Raw genomic sequence first — 20,844 nt, 5'->3', positions numbered from 1 at the left:
CATCAAAGCAATCATGTCTCTTCAAAAAAATGTGACTAAACCACTTGATTCGTATGGATTAGTTTTGCGATCTCTTTTTGAACTTTTTGAAGTGTCAAACTAAAGTGGTAGTTGCACAGCTGACAAAGGAGGGACAGAAAGCTCTCCGATTTTATCAAAAAGATCTTCATTTGTGTTCCATAGATGAACGGAAGTCTTGTGGGTTTGGAACGACATGTTCAAGCTTTCAATCAGTAGTTTACCAAAAAATGTTTTTTTGATGGACTAATCCCTTAATGTAACCTTTTCAACTGACAGGGCTTATTGGAGCAGCTGCAAACGGAGACCGAGCAAGCAGATGCGTTACTACAGCAGATAGATCTTCTGGCCAGCATTGCAGGTCTAGAAAACCTCCAGGCACTGGCTGAAGATGGAGCTCACCTTCAAGAAAGCATCTGCACGGCCAGAGAGCTGGTCATAGAGAAGAGAGAGCAAGCAATGAACCCTGACAGGCCTGAAAATCAGATGGTCCAAGACCCTAAGCACATCAAACCTCAGATTAAAAAAACTGAATATAATGCGCCTGAGTTAAAGTCTGAATCTAATGGTAAAACAGAGGAACAGAAGCATGGAGGGAAGGCACAATATGAAGTTGAATTTCTTGAGTTGAAGGACTTCAAAGAGCAGGCCTGCAGCTGGGCCAGTGAACTGTATCTCAAGGGGGAATTTCAGATTTCTGAGGATGAGAACAAACAGGTCAAACTTGAGGAGAGACTCACAGCTGTACAGGTAATTTTCTTGTCCTTCGTCTGTTTGTTCTCTAAGGGTCTGCGTCTTTAAAGTGGCCTGAAATGAAATACAAAGCAGTTTTGAGAACTTTTTTAGTTTTGAGAACTTTGTTTCTTAGTAACTACTGTAGTAAAAGTTATTGACTGACTGTTAACAGCAATTCAAATTGTCATATAGTAAAAGGAACATCTGACGCACTAAAGGAAAGTTATTTTTAAACAGCTGAAATTATCTGGGCTACAGAGACTTGATTTCTATTTGTTTGATTTTATTTTTGACCCAAAAAAAAGTCAGCAATTTAGCATTTTATTTTATTTTTTATTTATTGTGGTTGATTAGTCCAGGTATCTAATGTAATAAGACTAACTTGGTGGATTCTTGGTAGGCCGTAGAACAAGTGGAAAGAAACCTTCTGGAGGTTGAGAAACTGCCGGAAGTCCTGCAGACAAGCTGTACTCCAGAGGGTCAGGCTGCTGTCTCCCAGGACCTTCAGACTCTGTTTGGAAAGGCATCAGCCCTGAGGACTTGGGAAGGGGACTCTGATCCAGTTCAGAGCTTTATACAATGCAATGAGCCTCAGCAGCCTGGAGTATCCACAGAGGAACTCCATTCAGTTCAGGTTAGTGTTATGTCACTTTTGCACAGGAATTTTTTTTAAACAGTCACGATCAGTTATGGTATATTTCTTTTCGAGTATAATTATAGTTTAGTTGCCTTATTATATCGTCCCAAACCTGTATGAATATCTTTCTTCTGCAGAAAACAAAAGAAGATATTTTGAAGAATGTTTCAACTTTTTTGTCAATACAATGAATGTACCTGTAAGTGTGCTCCAAAAAAGCATTGGACCCCACTGACTTTCATTGTATGTACAAAAAACACATTTTTCAAAATATCTTTTTGTGCTCTGCAGAAGAAAGAAAGTTATACAAGTTTGGATAGACATGAGGATGAGTAAATGGTGACAGAACTTATTTAAAGAGGGAAATATGCCTGTGATTATTCCTTGACAGGCATACATTTGTTTTGTTTTGTTTTTCTTTGTGGGTCTGGCTTTGGGGTCAGCAGGAGTGCAGTCATTGAGTGTACTACTGTGGTGTGGGCACATAATCAGTGTGTTCTAGCTAAAGCCTTCTATGGAGTGTTCGCTCTGTACTGGCCATTAATGTAGGACGCCACCTCATTGCTTTTAAGTGCTTGTTTTTTACTTTCTGTTTTGAAAAAATCCTTGTTTTGCTCTGCTTTTCTGATATCACAGCTTAAGACTGCATTATCAGTATTATCGTGATAGCTTAAAAACTGTTTATGCTCATCAAGGCTGCATTTATATGATCAAAACAGTTCAAAAGTAATTAAGTAATTACAATTTCAAATGACTGTTTTCTATTTTAATATTTTTTAAGATATAATATATTCCTGTGATGACAGAGGTGAATTTTCAGCATCATTACTCCAGCCTTCAATGTCACATGATCCTTCAGAAATCATTCCAATATGCAGATTTTTTTAAATTTTATTACTATAAATACTAAAAACTGATTAAATGCTTAACATTTTTGTGTAAAACTGATACTTGTTTTAGGATTATTTGATAAATAGAAAGTTCAAAAGAACAATTTATTTGAAATATAAATCTTTTGTAACAATATAAATGTCTCTACTGTCACTTTTGATCAGTTCAATGTCTTCTTGCTAATATATATATTTTCTTAATTAAATAATTAAAAGTATTTCATTTTTGAGCTAAAACTTTGTGATGGTAGTGTAAATCTTAAAATTAAAGAGGAAAGCCCACAAGTTCAATACATCATGTCTTAAAAGGATAGTTCTGCGTAAAAGGAACATTTCTGTCATTGTTTACGTACCCTCGTGTTAGTACAAACATGTATGGTTTTCTTCTTCTGTAGCACTGAATTGAAAGATCTTCTGAGACCAGTGTAGAACGTTTCTGATTTAGACTATTGAAAATAGGGCTGATCGAAGGATGCAGTATTCATTATAGATTATAAAAAAATACCCAGGGATTGAACAAACACACATACAATACAATATTGCTGAATTATGATATGTTTTTGAGTCATAGTAGTTAGTTTCCTTGTTTTGCAGGTTGCCACTGGCAATGTAGTGGATGACTTGTATCTTATGAATGTAAAGATGCCCACAAAGGAAGTCAGTGGAACAGAGGACACATCATGTTTATCTTTCTCAACACAACAAGCAACTGCAGATGTTGAGAACCTCCCACCAGGCCATGACACAGATGATCAGCAGTCCATGTCTAGATCTGAAGAGAGGGGTGAAACTGGATCTGTAATAAGAGAAGATGACAGTGAATCCTCTCATGGCTCATCTTGTGGAAGCCAAAAGCCAGTCTTTACCATAGTGCTGGACTCTGATCTTATCAAACCCAACCAGAGCCCAGTGGCACAAGCTATCCCAGCTTCTACAACTAAATGGGATACTGTTTCCGTTGTTCATGATAGGAACATAGAGAGATCAGAGGATGGTTTGAAGCTCTTGGAAGCCAAACCAAATGTTGATGTAGCTGTAGATGAAAAACATGCTGTAATATGCTCTTCTGATGAGCCTTTTCATTTTCATTCCACATCAGAAGTGCAGTTTAATGAAAACCGTTACACTGATAATGTTGAACCCACCCATTCTACTCCAGACCTTGATTCCAGGCCTAAACCTGAGAAGGACTCATCTACTCAAGCATTTGTCCCAAAAGTTTCATACCCAGAGCACCATCATGCAAGCTCTGGAAATGCAAAGAAAGTATTTACCATCATCCTCGATGTTGATTCTCCTACATTATCATCAGACAGGTGTCAGTTTCTGTCTGGTAAAAAAGTATCGGGACCTGAAGATTCGTCCACAGATAAATTCTCCCAGACAGCGGTAAAAAATCAACAGAGGAAACCTGAAGGCCAAGAGGCTAAAGGAGGCCTTTCAGAGAAGGACAATGTGAAATCATGTAGTTCTGCGCTACAGCCAGGACAGAAGGAAGTAATCCAGCCCAAAACCCATGAGATCATGGAGATTGACATTCAAAAAGGTGAAAAAGAGAAGCAACATGAAATCATAGAAGCAGAAACATCAAGCCAAATGGATTTCCAAACTGGAGAAGGCAATGATTCAGGCTCTGTTGTTCATCAGCAGGATGTCACAATGATGATGAGGATGAGTCATGATGAGGATGAGAAAAACAAATTTGCAGAGCCCTCAAATGAAGCAAACACACTTAAAAAGCCTCCAAATGTTGCTAAAGGTAGGAAGAAGAACAGGAAATCAGCTGGTGTGAAACAAGCAAGCAATATCAGTAGTAGAATGCTGAAGACATCTGGATCGGAACAGAAGAATAAAACTGACTCAGAAAACCTTCAAACTTCTGAGGTCAGGCTGCTGGACATCACAGATACGTCACTGACTGTGTCTTCAGACTATAGTCACCCAAATAATGCAAAGCCATTGAGCACAGAAGACAAACTAACAAAGATTGTGGACACTGTGCAGCCAGAGACCTTGAATCTTGTACAAACTGAGACTAAGGATGAACAATTTGAGACTGTTAGCATCTCACTTGCCGGAGAAGCCACAGATAGTGTGGTCTTAGCCGCAATGGAGACTGTAAAGTCAGCACATACAGAGGACTCAGAAACAATGCTAACAGATGCTTCACCCGTTATGAGAGATGAATGTATTACACAAAACCTTACTGCAGTGCCATCAAAGTCACAGCTCCGCCATGCTGAAGCTCAGAGGACAGATGATTCAGATGGCAGTTTCCCTTTGCAGGTAAGATTCACATGGATGTGTTCTTATAAAAATGTGACATCACTCACAAAAATCTTGGTGGTCATGTTCAGTACCTGAATGAAATGCTTTTCAAGCACTTTTAATGCGTTCATTCAAAACTTTTTTAACCTTATTGTTTAACAGGTTTCAGAAGAACGTAAATTGTAATAGCTGTATAACACAGAAGTTGTGAACCTACAGTGCTTTTACTGCAAGCAGAAAATTATTTCTTTTCAAGTTCACTTTATGCCTTTCATTTTACATTTTGCACCATTTCAAGAAGTCATTTGTTAAAGAATATCAGATAATGAAAATCATTGAAAGGATAAGAAAAAGGATTTTAAAAGCTCTATAATTCACTCTGAGAAAATTAAATGTATTGTCTCCTATTGGAATATGTAGGCCATGGTTTCAAAAAATAATCTGAAAGATCTTACATTATCTGAATGTGCAATCATTATTCCAAGCTGTGTGAAATGCTGGAATTCATTGCGCAATTTTATGTGCACTCAAAGCTGTTTGTTCAACAATGGTGAACGTTGTTTTCTTACTTGTGCGTGCATGGTATTGATATCCTTACCTCTTATATGTTGGTGTAATTGTTAAGCTGCAGTGGCAAAAAGCATTTGTTCCTTCAAAGTTATATGTATTTATATTTATTCAATACATTTTATAATATACATTAACAAATGCTTTTTTTATTTATTTATATATATATATATATATATATATATATATATATATATATATATATATATATATATATTATTCATTTGATTGATTCTCCATAGGCCACCTTTGCATGTTGTTGCATCATTCATACATAATTCCATGTGTTGGCATTCTAACAGATATCGCCCTCTACCCTTTATCATGGTTAAATTGTGGCACGTATGCATATTTTTTTTTTATCTATTTGATTTCATATAGAAGTTGTCTTACAATACTTGTCTTACAAAACAATATTTTCAATGAGCAAGAACTTGGCTTCCTTATACCATCTACATTTTGTTGGCATTAGTTCTTGCAGTACTGCTTCTCCCAAGTCTGTTTTAGCCCTGGAGGCACACCACGCCTTTTAGAGGAAATACTCAGTTCCCAATGGGGCAGCATTCCTAGTTTTTCTGAAACTGCGACTTAAGGAATTTAGAACAGAACTGTGTTTCTATTTCAAACGAGCTCTGACAGCAGGTGCAATCGGTGTTGTGGTGAACTTTTGCCCTGAAATATGAACTATGATGATTTTTCCTTATTGTAGTATGAAGAAATGCACAGAGCCAATTCAGATTCATCTACCAGGACCAAATCATCCGAAAACAGAGGATCAGGAACAACCGGCGAGGATAAAACGAGCCATGCGGAGCAGCCTACAGGGACACATGTGTGGGCCACTTTACTGAACACCATCACTAACATTCAGCCACCTCTGGTGACCAGTCACAGTTCTGAGGTACGTATGTGAACACATTATGGTTTTGTTATAAATTGTTTAAGGAACAACTTGAAGAACTTAAGAAACTTTGGTGCATTCAACTTTTGGGCTTTTAACAGAAAAGGAATTCAGGAAAAATATAGTTATATAGTCTGTTTCTGTTAAGGTGAAAACAAGAAATTCTTTTTTTCTCAAATATAACTGACTGTTATCAGTTAATCAACTCGTTTTGGTCTTTGACTTGAAGACCCTATATTCCCTCAAGGCTGGGAGGAAATTGCACAGGAAGGAAGGATTTCCTTTGCTCTGTGCTGCTTTGAGCTGTACCATTTTCTCTGTCTGCGTTTAAAATTTCTCACTTTGGTTTCAAATTTTACTACTTTTATTTTTTACAGGAAACTAGACCATGGAAGGATTCCTGGTTTCGGAACTCATTACTCTCAGAGTCTGAGAACAGTTTGGCATGGACTGTCCTGCAGGCTTTCAGATGCCGGTACCGACCGGCCCAACTCAGCATTGCACATATGACTCTTCAGCTAGAAGAAGCTGAGGTACAGTACATTACTTTATTGGACTTGTTTCTCCAAAACCTCCAGCTGTGAACAGCTGTTGACAGTAAAAGATGTCAGTAGTCATGAAGAGGTAACCTAAAAACAGCCCAAACAATCCCTCACTACCTTCAGGAGATGTCTGATGACAAAAAAACATAGGACTTTAAATGAAGCAGAACATAATCAGATTTCCAAGTCACATGAAATCAGAATTGAGGCACTGATCATGTCAACTCAAAAGGTCAGATGTTTTTGCTTCTTTTAAAGCTCAAGATGATATTTGAATCATTTCAAGTCATGCTGGAGAACATTATCATTAGGTTTTACATCATGCAGCCCGAGTGCTGCTGTAATTAAAGCAAAAGGGACTAACCAAATACTAAAAGCTTTTGTGTGTACAGTACTTTCATATTATGATGTTCCTGCTGTCTGTTGATAATATAATTTGTAATGTAAAAATGTTGTATTGCATTATAAAAATGCAAAATATCAGCATTTTCATTAGTGGACTTTTGGACCCCACTGTACAAGAATCACTTGGTGCTGTGGCCTAATAGTTGGCACACATATTCTGACACATTGAGCCATGATGCTTATGCATGCAAAACTGGCTCACAAATCAAACTTTCAAACTGTAAGTATTTAAAATCAAACTGACAAACATTATGACATTACATCCCTCCATACATAGATCTGCCACCAATGTGTCATGGATCAGGTGGCCAGACTGCCTCAGAATGAATCTGGTGCAGGATGCTTTACAGAGCCTGAGCAGGCCATAGAGAGGAGATGGAACGGAGTACTGCTGGATACCTCAGCAGTGGCAGAATTTAAAAAGGCACAGCTACAGCAGGTCTCACAGTATCACAAGCAAAAACGTGTTCTCACGGATACTCTACACAACCTGGAGGTTGAGCTCAGCACACTGATGCTGTGAGTATCCTTATTGACATTTTCTGTGTGTGTGTTTGTGAGTTCATCTTTAACATAGATGAGATGATTCTAAAATGTATTGATCTTATATATATTTTTACGCTCCATAAAGAGGGATGGTTCACTCAAAAATTAAAATGTTCTCATCATTTACTCACCTTTATGTTGTTCCAAACCTGCTTGAGTTTCTTTAGTTGAACACAAAAGGAGATATTTTAAAGAATATTCATAACCAAACTGTAGCCATTGACTTCCATAGGTCACAAATTTACATTTACATTTATTCATTTAGCTGACGCTTTTATCCAAAGCGACTTACAATTGCTATATATGTCAGAGGTCGCACGCCTCTGGAGCAACTAGGGGTTAAGTGTCTTGCTCAGGGACACATTGGTGTCTCACAGTGGATTCGAACTCGGGTCTCTCACACCAAAGGCATGTGTCTTATCCATTGCGCCACCACCACCCCAAATTTAGTCCTAGTCCTGTCCTGTCCAGATAGGGCTCTAGTGTTCATGCTGTATTTTAATGATTAACTGGGAGTAAATTATTTGTAATTAATTAATATTCTGAAACAGTAAAATATAAGAAAGCAAAGTAAAGAAAATTACATGTTTTAAGATTTCATGTTGACACTATACTTTTTTTTTTTTTTTTTATGATTACATGTTTCCTATACCTGTTATTCATTGATAACTTTACTCTTACTCTAAAATTTGGAGAATAGTCATGACAAGTAGGTGTGTCTAAACCTGTACTGGTAGTGTAGACAATGAAAAGTAATCCCCATTTCTCTCACCATTTTGAAGAGATTGCATTGAAAGCAGCACCCTGCAAGCAGAGAAGCTGAGTGCATTCCTAAAGAGCATGCAGGAGAAGAGAGGCATACTTGAAGAGCTCCTACAGACATGCTCTCAGATCTCAGCCCATCTGGATGAGGCAGAGGGACCTGTGGCCTGCATTGAACCTTTTAGGACTTTACAAGAGAGATGGCGGACTGTGGAGTGGGCTGCTTCCAAGAGTCTGTGGCACGCTAATGTTTGCACAGCAGAAGTTTCTGGACTCCTGCAAGAGGCCAGAGAGCTGCAACATGAACTGGATCTTCTGGAGAAGTCAGTTTGTCTTTCACATAGCTCTCACAGACCAATAGACTGGCAAAGTGCACTACATGAGACGGTCAGAACTGCAGACCTGGCAGTGTTGACTGAGCGCTATACGTACATTCTTGAGGTCTCTCAGGCACTTTCCTCAAGTCCGTTGGGAAAGAAAGAGCTTAGAGATATGGAGGATGCAGTGCAGGGTCTGAATTCTCAACTTGCTCTGACTCAGGAGAAGCTCAGCTCTCAGACTTCAAATGGCAATGATTGTTCACCGGTCATTAGGATCATCAGTGACTATGTTACATGGGCTAAACAAACGGAAAGCAAAGTCAGTAGGAGAAGGAGGTTGTCCCTGTACCCTGAAGAGGCAAGTCATGAGGTCAACCACATGAAAAAACTGCAGTCTGAAACATCTCTTAAGAGGTTTCAGTTGGCCTCTGTTTTGAAAGAGCTTAGAGAGGAAGTTACAGGTCTCGACGAGAAGGATTCCAAAGCCATGTTACCCACCCTCGATTCCTTAGAGGATTTGTATGTTAAGATTTCTGAGAAGACTGAATGTGCGGTTGTAGAAATGAACAGAATGTTACATATCAGAGAAAGACTGTGGAAACAGATCACTGACAGCAGTTCTTGGTTGACCTCAGTATTGGAAAAAGAGTCTGGTAAACCGGTGGCCTCTGAACCTAAAATTACTATCCCAGAATTGAGGGTTCAGCTTCAGGTATCCACTGAGGCTTTGAAGGATGCTGAGAGACAAGCAAAAAACTTGGAGTCTCTGTTAGATGAAACCAAGACTATGAATAACGTTTTGAGTGTACCCGAAAGCTTTCAGCTTATCAACAGGCTTACAGCCTTACAAGAAGAAGTCTCTAGAGTTGTGAACCGTAAGTGGGCCTCGTGCTGGGTGTTTGAAGAGCTCCTTCATTCTCAGGAATCATCTGCTGAAGAACATAACGTCATTCAGAAGAGCTTGAGACAGTTGAGTGCTGATGTCATGAGGCAGAAGTATCCTGTAACAAGAGACTCGCTCTCGGCTCTTGAATCCGTTAAGCACATGCTGATGGAGCTCCTGTTCAAGGTGCAGGAAATTCCACACTGCCCAGAACCTCGGAGGAAAGAGATGCTCCATGCTGTATTAGACCTACAGAGGAGAATACATCTGCTGGAGCAGCAAGCCAAAGAGCATGAGGAGTATCTCACTTCAAGGCAGCACATGGAGAACTCCAGAGAGGCAGTCAAGAAGAGCTTGTCGCATATTGTAGACTCACATGTAGGAACTGACGTTAGGCTCTGTGTCTGTCAGGCTGTCCTAGTGGAGCTGCCTCTGGCGAGAATAACATGTCAAGAGGCCGCTGACCACCTGGAGGCCATTTCAAAAGATCTTTATCCATCCCAGCTGACAGCAGAAAGGCAAAAGATTTGTTTGATCACTGAGCAGCTAGCTTCTTGGGAGCTCACAGTCAAAAACGAGGCTAAAACCCTCCAGTGCTCTCTGGTAGAGCGACTTGGCAGTCCCACAGACCTCAGTCCACTCGTTGAGCTCTTCAACAGTGTCAGGCAGCAGCTGAAGAAGACCATCTGCATGGAGCCAGATAATAAGACTATTGATGCAGAGCTGAGAAAGCACTGGACACTTGTCCAGACCGTTGAGTCAGTGATTCAAATGTTAGAGGGCTGCAGGAAAGGAGAAGAGGCTGAAAGCTACCAGATGACAGTTGATCTTGGCCAGAGAACTCTTAATGATTGCAATGTGCATATGGTAAGTTCCATGTGACCATGCATGTTAAAATGACTATCACCATGTCTTCTTGACCAATAGAATGCTGCTTTTGTAACTGTTGTAGTTTTCTTCAAATATGTATGTGACAGCATTGTTATTTTGAAGAATTTCTAGTAGGGCTGCATCTTAAAGGGATAGTTCACCCAAATTTTTTTTGAAAATGAAAACTACCCCATGATTTACTCACCCTCAAGCCATCCTAGGTGTATATGACTTTCTTGGGTGTATATGAAACTCCAATTGTATTCGCCTGACAGAAGAAAGTCATATACACATAGGATGGCTTGAGGGTGAGTAAATCATGGGGTAGTTTTCATTTTTGGGTGAACTATCCCTTTAATACAGATTTCCTAATTCAACTTAATTGAATTCACAAGCTCTTGATCCGGTTTAATTTTGATTCGATTTAATTCTGATTCAGTTGTTGTAATGTCCATTTTCTGTTTCCTAGTGTTTTAGACTGATTTGAACCAGTAACTTTTTTTTTTTTTTTTTTACTTCATTAAAAGAATCGGCTCAAAAGAGTAAATCATCATCATCATCGACAGTTGGGCAAAACTGGTCACACAAAATGCTAAAAAAAATAAAAATAAAAAAGCTCATAAGAGTAATTTATTTTTGAACTAGTCTATACTGGTCATGTCTGTTTTTGCATGCAGTCCTCAACAAAAACTCATTGAAAGACATTTCTTGTCATAAATATCATGGTACATGAACTGTGAACTCACATTCACAACTTGCATCTCAGATATGAAGGAAACACTGATACATTGAAATATACAAATTTTGGAATTTAATTTGTGAATTAGTTAAGCATCACGCATTAACATCCTGCAGGAGGGGAAGCGCTATACAAATAGGCATGTGATAAAAATCGATTTTGGGAAAACTAGTTTTTAGAAAACTATGAATGTTGTTTTTATGATTTCTAATCATTTTTTTTTTGGTTTTCCAGGACAAGCTTCTCCAAGCTCGGGAGGCACTAAAGCATTACAGCTGGGCTGTTCAGGGTGCAGAGAGCTTTTTTCAGCAAATCAGATCCAATCTCATGATTCCATCTGCTGGCTTCAAAGGTTACAAAGAGGAGCATTGTTATATTCAGCAGATTTTCAGCACTCTGGTTGAGGGTTTCCAGGCCCGCTTGTCTGAAGTTGGTGCTTGCGTACCCCAGCAGACATGCCTCTCCATCCCTCTAACTGAGCAGCTTCATATCGAGGTTTTTAGTCACCTTCTGGTACAAGATGCCAAATTAGAAGCTCAGGCTCAACTCAGACTCAAGGCTTTACAGAGGTTAGCCATACTCTATAAGCATGTTTAGATTTTTATTTGATTTATTTTTTAATCAAAATTGATGACCTTGTCCTATGGTTCAGATTGTTGCATTCACAATGTTCTTTGATTGTTGTTGAGATTTTCTTAGCAAATTGGAAAATCATTGTATAATTGTTTTGTGTGGGGGATGGAAAATAGGAAAAAATAATACTTTTACAAATAATCAAAAAGCTCTTTAAATGTCTGCCATATACTGTACGTCACTTGGAAACATTTTTCTCTGAAACAGTTAGTTTGAAGGGAATGCATCTATTTGGTTAAATGAAATGTACTAAAGGCAGTTTTATTTAGCTGCATTTAATGGTTCACTCTTTTTGCTACAATTTAGGTGCATGGGAGACCAAATTGTGCACATGAGTCACCATGAAGAAATGAGCCAACTTCTCAAAAACATTGATTCTCAAATCTCAAAATGCTCAAGTCAAAAACTGACTGATTCTGAAGTCTGCCAAGAACAACAGCAGAATGTAAAGGTTTGTGGTCATTATATGCCATTAATAGTCACCATGTAGAAGAACCTAATCCATTTTGTTTATCATGCATGTTGTGCTTGGTTTAAATGCATTACAATAATACCCTTGAAACTCTTGAAAATGATTTGGGGACCAATGAAAACTTGCTTGAGAATATACTGTATACTCTATTTGTATACTCTTGTTTTTATGGTGTATGAATGGTTCCTTGTGCTACTTTTCATCTCGTAACAATTCTAGTATGCTAGATTAGCATACGTTGAAATTGTCTTCATCTGCAGGTGCTCCAGGCAGAGCTGAAGAACATTGCTAAAAGACTGGAGGAATTGAGGGAGAGCTGTCCAGGTCGTCGATGCAATGCTCCTGTGGATCTGATGCTGGGACATCTGTGGAGATCTTGGGCAGTGTTGCAGTGCAGAGTGGAATCACTCAAAGCCAGCAAGTCTCATAAAGAAGCAGAGTGGAAAGACTTTGTGATACGTGTATGTGATTTTCTATTTTATTTTGTTTTATTTATATATCCAGCTTGTAATATGATTAATGAAGTAAGCTGTGCATTAATTCATTTCTCTTCATGTTGGGGTTTGCTGTGCAGCTCAATAAATCAAAGGAAGGTCTTGGCAGTCTGCAGAATAATCTCCCTGACTCATCTATGGTGAAGGGATCCCTGGTGGATCTTCAGGGTGTTCTGAGCCTCACTGAGCACATTCAAGATAGGATTGAGCAGGAGTATCATACACTTGCCTCTCTACAACACCATGTGGCACGTTTGCTTGGGTTCTCAAATTTGCAGCAGCTGAAAGTTTCTCCTCAAATCTGTCAGGACTTGCAGTCTTTACAGGGTCAGTGCAGAAGGTAAGACTTTTACACACATGCACATAAACACATAAATGTTGAGGAAATGTTCACACTCTACATTTACAGAACTTATTTTCATGCATAGTCTCAGAGATCAGAGCAATAATATCCATCGCAAGGTGCTTTTTGAGATCCAGGAGTCGGGTCGTGTGCAGGAGGAGATGAGTGCCATTCAGCAGAACGTTCTCTCTCTTTTGACGGTTTTACATTCCGAGTCAGCTGCTGATCAACTACAGGTTGGTGCTTTATGGCCTGTTTTATTTCTATTTTTATGGGGAGAGTCTGTTTCTGCAGTGTTTGCTGTTGATATTGTATTAATTGTGTTGTATCACACTGTAGCAAGTCAAAGTGGATTTGGTGTCACAAAAGGCTCGATTGCAGGACGTCATAGACAGAGTGCAGAACAGATGGAGCTGTGTACCATCAGAGATTCAAATCTTACAGAACGAGCTCAACGTCTCCCTGCAGGAGGCTAAGGACAAAGTATTTACTTTATTTATCTTTAATTTTATTATACTGTGAGATCAAGCACTGTTTAAGCTATAGGTAGAGTGTTTTTAATGTTGGAAAAAGTGTATTGTGTGTGTATGTATATGAATATTATTAATGAGCATGTTTATATGAATATAGATATCAATAAGGGATTCTAAAATAAATTAAACCAATCCTTTGAACTTGTGAAAAGGCAGTCAGTCTCCATTATAACCTCCAAAATTGTTTTATATACTGTATATAACACATAACATAACACAGACACTCAAACTATAACTGCCATATTTAATATATATATATATATATATATATATATATATATATATATATATATATTACTTAAGCTTGAGTCTTTGTGTTGTTTTTAAATTAAACCTAATACAAATGTAACTCTGTTTCAGTTGGCCATGGTCATGGAGAGAAGTGGTCCTCTTAGTAAAATGGTTGAGCAGGTTGGAGAGGTGACGGTGGGCTTGAATTGTGTGCATGCCCTGTTAAAGCAAACAAGTCCTAATTGTTCTGAGGCTGAACGTACACAAAAGGTACTTGTTCCCTTCTTGCCTCCACATGCACATTATTGAAAATATCTTTCCACCAATTACCAGTGGACAAAACACTCAGGAAAACATAACATTTGTTTTTTCTCTCATTACTTAGTTTTGTTTATTATTTAGTTCTGTTTATTCTCTTATTTATTTGTTTTCTTATACTTTTATTGTATTTTTATTTATTTAGTAGTTTTATGTATATACGGTATTTTCTGGAACATAAGTTGCACCTGACAATAAGTTGCATGGATCAAAATTGCATTGGTGAGAGAGAAAAAAACACAGATGTATGAGTCACATTTTATTATTATATTCAGAAATACTGTACTGTAATAATACCGATGATTAAAACAAAGCATTTACAAACATTATAAACACTATAAACAAGTTTTAGTTTTAGTTCCCCTCACAACACAGCAAATCCTTTATATTTAACAGTATTCATTTCAGAACAGAACAGGGCTGCATTTCCCAACAGCATCAATTGGTGGTACTTGTTCTACGATCAACTTAGGCTTATGATGCGTTTGGGAAACGCAGCCCTGGATGAAAAATACAAGTATAAAACAAACAGTGGCCTTCATTATAAACAACATCTGCTATACATACCAAGACTAATTTATGTAAAACGAAACAAAACTACCGACATGTGGGAAGTGCGCTATACAAATAAATTTGGGTTCGCATACTTCTCTCATTCAGCACAGGTCCAAATGTGTGCGTTTTGCGTGCTTGACGTTAGTTGCATTATAAAAGTCGCAGCATGTTTCAGATGATGCAAAACGCAACAAATATTCTGAAAAATTATCTATGGAAAGAGAGAGAGAATGTGAACACTTATTGTATGTACAGAAAACTTCTGTAAAGTATAATAAATGAGTAGAATCGTAAAAAAAAAAAAATATATATATTTATTTATTTATTTATTTATTAAGGCTTTACTCATGACATATTTAATGAACTGATCTTCCTTCTTTCACATTTTACATTTGTGTCCAGTGAAATATGATGTCTACACTAATTAGTCTAATGTGCATGTGTGCGCATTTGTGCAGCGAATATGGGATGAGCTGGACCAGTGGCACACTCGGATAACCGAGCTGGAGGCTGAGGTGCAGGATCTGGCTGAGCAACAGCCTGAGAGAGCACACGTCCTCATGGACCAGCTCACGGAGCCACTGCAGCTCTACCAGACCACGGCCAAACAGGCCGAGCACAGGACCGCCCTCATCAGCAAAGTCAGCCGTTACCCATAATCCTTGTTTTACAACATAAGCCAACACATAATGCCACTGATAGCAACCATGACTGCTTGTGCCTTGTGTTTTGCCCCCATCAGATCCCTGCCTGTCTGCAGGACTATGAGGGTTTACTCAATAGCTCCAACTGCTGGTTGAAAGAGGCTCAGTCCTGGCTGGTCGAACCAAGAACCTACACCACTGCGAAATGCATCCACTGCCACGCCAACTCCCTCAAGGTCAGGTCAAAGCCTTACACTGAAGCCATTTACAGGCCACTTCTATTGAGACATACCATACTTTATGTAGATGGTATGTAGCAACTTGTTAGCAACTCTTGTGGTGTGTCTGTAGATGATGCTGGATGAATCGGAGGGATACAGGGCAGCTCTGGAGGCCTTCCTGCCTGCCCTGCAGGAGATCACAGCGGTGTGTGACACCACTGCTCAACAACAGCTCCTCCACCTCTGTATACAAAATATCACACTTATGCAGCAAAGCGTCCTGGACCCTCTCTCCCACCTTCAGCACCTGGCGGCTGTAAGAAATATCTTTACTTTCAATAAAGAATTGTATATGTATTTACAGAAGATTTACATATTTTCTTAGGATTTACAGTGTCTAAGTTTGTCACTATACCAAGTATTTTATGATCCCTGTTACCCATTTCGATACCACAGCAAAAAAATTATGCTATTGAATACAGTCCTTTTATTTAAAATATATTAACATCATTTTTGAAAAAATGAAAAAACAAACAGTAGTGTTTGTGTGAAGTAAACATTTTATTGAAAACAGTTAATTACAATAGTAAAAAATAAATAATTTAAGTAACAAATTAAGTAAATCATGCTTGACTATTTTTCCAGGTATTTTCAATAAAAACAAGTATTCAAGTAATAATTCCAAAATCCAGTATCCTTGCTGAATAAAATTATTATTTTACTGGGGGAAAAAAATCTTACTGACCCCAAACTTTTGAACAAAACTGTAGCTGACTGTGTTTGCATTAATATCTCAGAAATATGGAAAATTTAGTATTGTATAGTAATTAGTATTGAGTTAGAAGTAATAGCTGTTTTGATATCCCTAACAATGTATAGATAATTTGGAGGGTTTTATGAGACCTACATAGCATTGCTGGAATTACTTATACTAGTAAATGATACTGTGATGATTATTTATTTTATTTTATTATGTTGCCTATATTTTAATTGGAATTCACTTATAACTTATGTGTAGGAGATGGATGCCATTGAAACAGAGGTGAAGACAATGGAGAAAAATCTAGCCAAGATCAGAACAATCCTTTCCACTACTGACACAGAGAACATTTCTCCTGAGGAATATCTTGATGACATACAGGTACTGTGCGTCATATATTTCTATCCTCTGTTTGGACTGTAAACATTTACAGTATCTCATATCCCTCCTAATTTCTGTTACAGGTGATTCTGGATAATATCCAGTCCATGAAGAGGACCATTGATGAGATTGAGAGCTGTAGGCCAGGCCTAGGGCTTCCTGCTGAGGCAGAGCAAACTCTCACAGCCTTCCACCGGGCTCAAGAGCTCCTGCAGCCCATCCAGGAGCTACAGCAGCTCAGTGTGGAGCGGAGCACAGCGTTAAAGGTCTGTCGCTTTAATAGTTTGCTTGTGTTTACCAAGAGTCAGAGGTTTCCTGAGCTGGAGTGCATTTTAGCTTATTTACCGTAGTTCATGAAAAGCAGATTTCAGTAGTTATGGTATTAAACCTTGTTTTTTTTTTTTTACAGCATAAACATTTTAAGTCACAATTTATAAGGAAGATAATATGGGAAAATGTCAATTTTAAAGGTTCACAGAGTAATTTTTGTAGAGACTGAGCTGGTAGATCTGTCGCATCTCTAATGACACCTAGAGGCATGTATGCAGCATATTCATTTATAGTAACTGCTTCATGCAAAATAAAACCCCTTTTATTAGTCTCCTGATATGACTCGAGTCTTCATCACACATGAGTGCTCACTATTTAAAAAAAATTTCAAAAGTAATTTCGGTATTCATTTCTTTAGAGGTCATACTTTTTTATTGAGAAAAAATTACTGCTCCCTTATTAACTGCTAACCATTTTTTAAAACACTATTTTATTTTGCCGATCTCTTAAATATTCCCATGGTGTGAATGGCGTTTTTAAATGTTCAAATATTTCTGTCATCAGTCTTTTAATTAATATGAGCCCAGAAAAACTGAGTGCACAATAATTATACTTCGGTTTTTGGTTTTAATGATGAGTTTTAATGATGAATTTTAAATTATGTTGCACTGCTTGAAATGGCATTTTTAATTATAACTTTTACAGGAATTGTAGCATGTCACACCATATATTTTAGAAATGGTTTCTATTTTTCTGTGACATTGCGGCTGGAACAACAAACACAAAGTGTGGCAATGATAATCTCAGGGACTGTTTATGTTCTTTATTTAATGTTAAAAGCATGCAATGTGACATTGAATATCATTTAGTGCTCCAGCTTTGTAGCTGTAAAAGCAACAATAGATAATTCACCTCAGATCTTGAAATTAAACAAATGGAAACAAGAACGTTCAAACTGTGAACAAACAAGTGTATTATTTGACAAAGATTGTTTTAGTAACTCAGTAGCCTATGCATTTTTAATAATGTTTAAATTGTGTAATATTTGTGAATTTGATTATGTAACCTACTTATCCATTTTCTTGCGATTGCTGTCAAGATTACTCTCTGGTGCAGCTGTTGCCGCAAGACTCCGCCCACACGCTGTTCTTATTGGCTGTGGGTTTTGATTCATTTTGACATCTCGCAGTCGTGTCGGGTCTAGTGTGGACAGACAAATTATTTGTTGCTGGAATCTTATCGTGTTAGGACACGGTGTCAAACGCTGACAGTTATAATGAAATATCTTAACTAGACCAAAGGTCTTTTTAAATCTAGTTTGAACATATTACTTGTTCAAGTTTTTAGTGACCGGCGGGTGACCTCTCCTCTTCACTTTCATGTCTATGGGAATGAGTGGAGGAGAAAAGCCTTGCATTTAAAGCCAACTCAGAGAAGGGATGTGTGGGAACCTTGAATTTTCTGATTGTTCTTAAAAAATTAAGTGCTTTAAAACCTCAATATGGTGCATCAGTAAATCATTACAGACATGGCTTTATTGGCAAAGGCAGTAGTATGCAGTAAAGATGCTCCCATGGCTTTTCTCATGATCTTTATCATGTAGCGTTGGTTTGTCCAAGTTCTAAAACTTGATGAAACTGAATAGTTTGCTGATTTTATTTTCAGGCCTCTATTGGACAACCATCTGAAATGATTCTCCCTTCAGACCAAACCACAGAATTCACGATGCCACACTTTTACTCTGGAGATGGGATGGTAAGTCAAGCAGCTCAATCAAAATATATACCTAAAATCATGCCCACTCAAGCTCAGACGACATCTAAGATGAGGATAAGTCCGTTTTAGGACTAAATAAGACTAAATCAGCTTATTAGTTCTGTCACTGTAAAAACCTAAAGAATAATATGTCCTTGCATAACCCTGGTGAAACAGGTGTCAAAGGAAGGCCCTTACAATGAGGAGGAAGATGAAGACAGTCAGTCTTCATCCTCAGGAACTCTCACATGCAGTGTTCCAGAGGTAAAGCCTCCAAAACCTCCAATTTATCTCCCAGTCTTGATGCATCCCTTTGCCAAACCCTGAATAAGAGTACATTTCTGAACTCTTGTACACTCTGGACCTCTTTGCTATGGCTGTTCATTTGCATGCATTTAACGTTTTATTTATATACATTTATGAATGGAAATTATACAAATACAACTATAATTATAAATATAAATAAATGTATGCGAATCTTTATGTTTTATGTTTATATATCTCTATGCTATGCTATTTTCACTATATTATCACAGGGAATGGTCCTGTTACAATGACTCTCATGCTTTTGTTAGTCTTGGAATTGCATGATCACAATTTTCTCAATACTGCTGTGCTGTTATTAGAGTTTATGCTATTATTAATGTCTCAATTTGTTTATAATTCAGTCAGCTTTGCGAACAAGCTCTTTTGCTTTTCCTTTCTGTGGACTAAGGCTGCATTCATTGCAGAATGCTGAATATAACTCCTCCACTTCTTTCAGTAACAGCTGCTGTCCTCCATTGTCTTTTGGAAGTCTGTTCTTCTAATACTCTGGACCTTCATCTCTAATCATTTTTTTCTTTCTCTGTACCAGGACCCAGATGAGACCGTTTTGGAGGAGACAGATGCTGCCTCTGCTGTAACAGAGTGTGCCACTAAGGTATCGACTGGCCCCAATGGAGTTACTGGACTCTCAGGAACAAACTATGTGATTTATTGTTTAATGGCAGGCAGACATCATCATCATCATTCATCATCATTATTCCTCATATTCCTCTTTGTGAAATGTGTAATACTGACTTCTGATTGGATGAGCCCTGCTCAAAGGCATCGTTCTATATGAATTTTGTTTGAATTTGATCATTTGCAGTGTTGATTAGCAACCACAAGCTGCCTGCCGTCAGAATAATGGACTGCACTACTATTCAAAAGTTCTTGAGTCTGTATGATTTTTTTTCTTTTTACAAAGAAAGAAAGTTTCTTATGATAACAATAGGTGCAATGTATTTGTTCATTCCTGTGACAGAAAATAATTACACTATTCCGATCTTCAGTTTCACATGATCCTTCAGAAATCATTCTAATATGCTGATTTGGTGCCCAAGAAACATTTCTTCTTATTATCAATGTCTAACAGTTTAATATATATATCAATATTTCATCAATATTTTGATAATTATTTAAAAAAACAGCTGATTTTAGATGCCAAAATACTTCCTTTACCCATGGTAAAACCACTGAAAAGTTGTTTCACTGATAAAAGTTCACTGATAATGAAAAAAATCGTTATTTCATTTTTAGGAATCATCTCCTGAAGAAGAAACTGATTTTGCTGCAATCAAGCATGTATTACAGGAGCCTGGAAGTTGTTTACTAGAGCCTCCTGGATTCTCTGAAATGCCTGCCATAGACAGCAGACCAGTTACTGAAGAGAGAACTCGTCTACCTCCACTAACATCCCAACACTTTGAAAAATTTACAAATGATAGTTATCTGCTCTCTGACAGTGCAACTAGAGCTAAGGAAAAACAAATTGAGTGTCCAGAAACCAAGGTGACTGAAGCAGTACCAGCAAAGCCAGGAACAGACTCAGAAATCCCCACGTTAAAAGCAAGTGATGCCTGTGAATCGATCAAACAATCTGAATCTGTAGATCTGAACAAAGTATCTATAAACACGGAAATGAGTACAAGTGATCAAGTGAAAATGGCAGTTTTGACCCCAAAGCCATCCGACACAGAGGCAGTAAATGTTACTGATGATGACCAGACCCAGACAGAGACAAAACCCATAGTCGCCACAGCTCCTCTATTGCTCTCCTCCCAGCATAAAGAATGTGTGCCACAGGAAGATACAATGCTGGTAATTCTATGTGAAATCCACCTGTAA

General features: G+C 38.0%; 1 protein-coding gene across 1 annotated transcript in view; it reads left to right on the top strand.

Moving 5' to 3' along the window:
* Nucleotides 1–20,844, top strand: part of syne2a (spectrin repeat containing, nuclear envelope 2a) — a 93,728-nt gene that overhangs the window by 34,072 nt on the left and 38,812 nt on the right. Inside the window, exons 37-59 of the mRNA XM_084432000.1 lie at nucleotides 298–768; nucleotides 1,154–1,387; nucleotides 2,875–4,566; nucleotides 5,825–6,016; nucleotides 6,394–6,549; nucleotides 7,241–7,482; nucleotides 8,292–10,341; nucleotides 11,318–11,652; nucleotides 12,023–12,167; nucleotides 12,449–12,649; nucleotides 12,763–13,022; nucleotides 13,111–13,261; nucleotides 13,365–13,508; nucleotides 13,919–14,059; nucleotides 15,121–15,303; nucleotides 15,405–15,542; nucleotides 15,658–15,843; nucleotides 16,546–16,668; nucleotides 16,752–16,934; nucleotides 18,604–18,693; nucleotides 18,871–18,957; nucleotides 19,550–19,615; nucleotides 20,257–20,817. Coding sequence (XP_084288126.1) covers nucleotides 298–768; nucleotides 1,154–1,387; nucleotides 2,875–4,566; nucleotides 5,825–6,016; nucleotides 6,394–6,549; nucleotides 7,241–7,482; nucleotides 8,292–10,341; nucleotides 11,318–11,652; nucleotides 12,023–12,167; nucleotides 12,449–12,649; nucleotides 12,763–13,022; nucleotides 13,111–13,261; nucleotides 13,365–13,508; nucleotides 13,919–14,059; nucleotides 15,121–15,303; nucleotides 15,405–15,542; nucleotides 15,658–15,843; nucleotides 16,546–16,668; nucleotides 16,752–16,934; nucleotides 18,604–18,693; nucleotides 18,871–18,957; nucleotides 19,550–19,615; nucleotides 20,257–20,817 — 8,031 coding nt within the window. The remainder of the gene's footprint in view (nucleotides 1–297; nucleotides 769–1,153; nucleotides 1,388–2,874; nucleotides 4,567–5,824; nucleotides 6,017–6,393; nucleotides 6,550–7,240; nucleotides 7,483–8,291; nucleotides 10,342–11,317; nucleotides 11,653–12,022; nucleotides 12,168–12,448; nucleotides 12,650–12,762; nucleotides 13,023–13,110; nucleotides 13,262–13,364; nucleotides 13,509–13,918; nucleotides 14,060–15,120; nucleotides 15,304–15,404; nucleotides 15,543–15,657; nucleotides 15,844–16,545; nucleotides 16,669–16,751; nucleotides 16,935–18,603; nucleotides 18,694–18,870; nucleotides 18,958–19,549; nucleotides 19,616–20,256; nucleotides 20,818–20,844) is intronic.

This window comes from Rutilus rutilus (genome assembly GCF_951802725.1).
Source record: "Rutilus rutilus genome assembly, chromosome: 15".
Classification (NCBI taxonomy): Eukaryota; Metazoa; Chordata; class Actinopteri; order Cypriniformes; family Leuciscidae; genus Rutilus; species Rutilus rutilus.
Note: the sequence above shows the minus strand (reverse complement) of the source record. Positions and strands in the feature narration are given on the sequence as shown.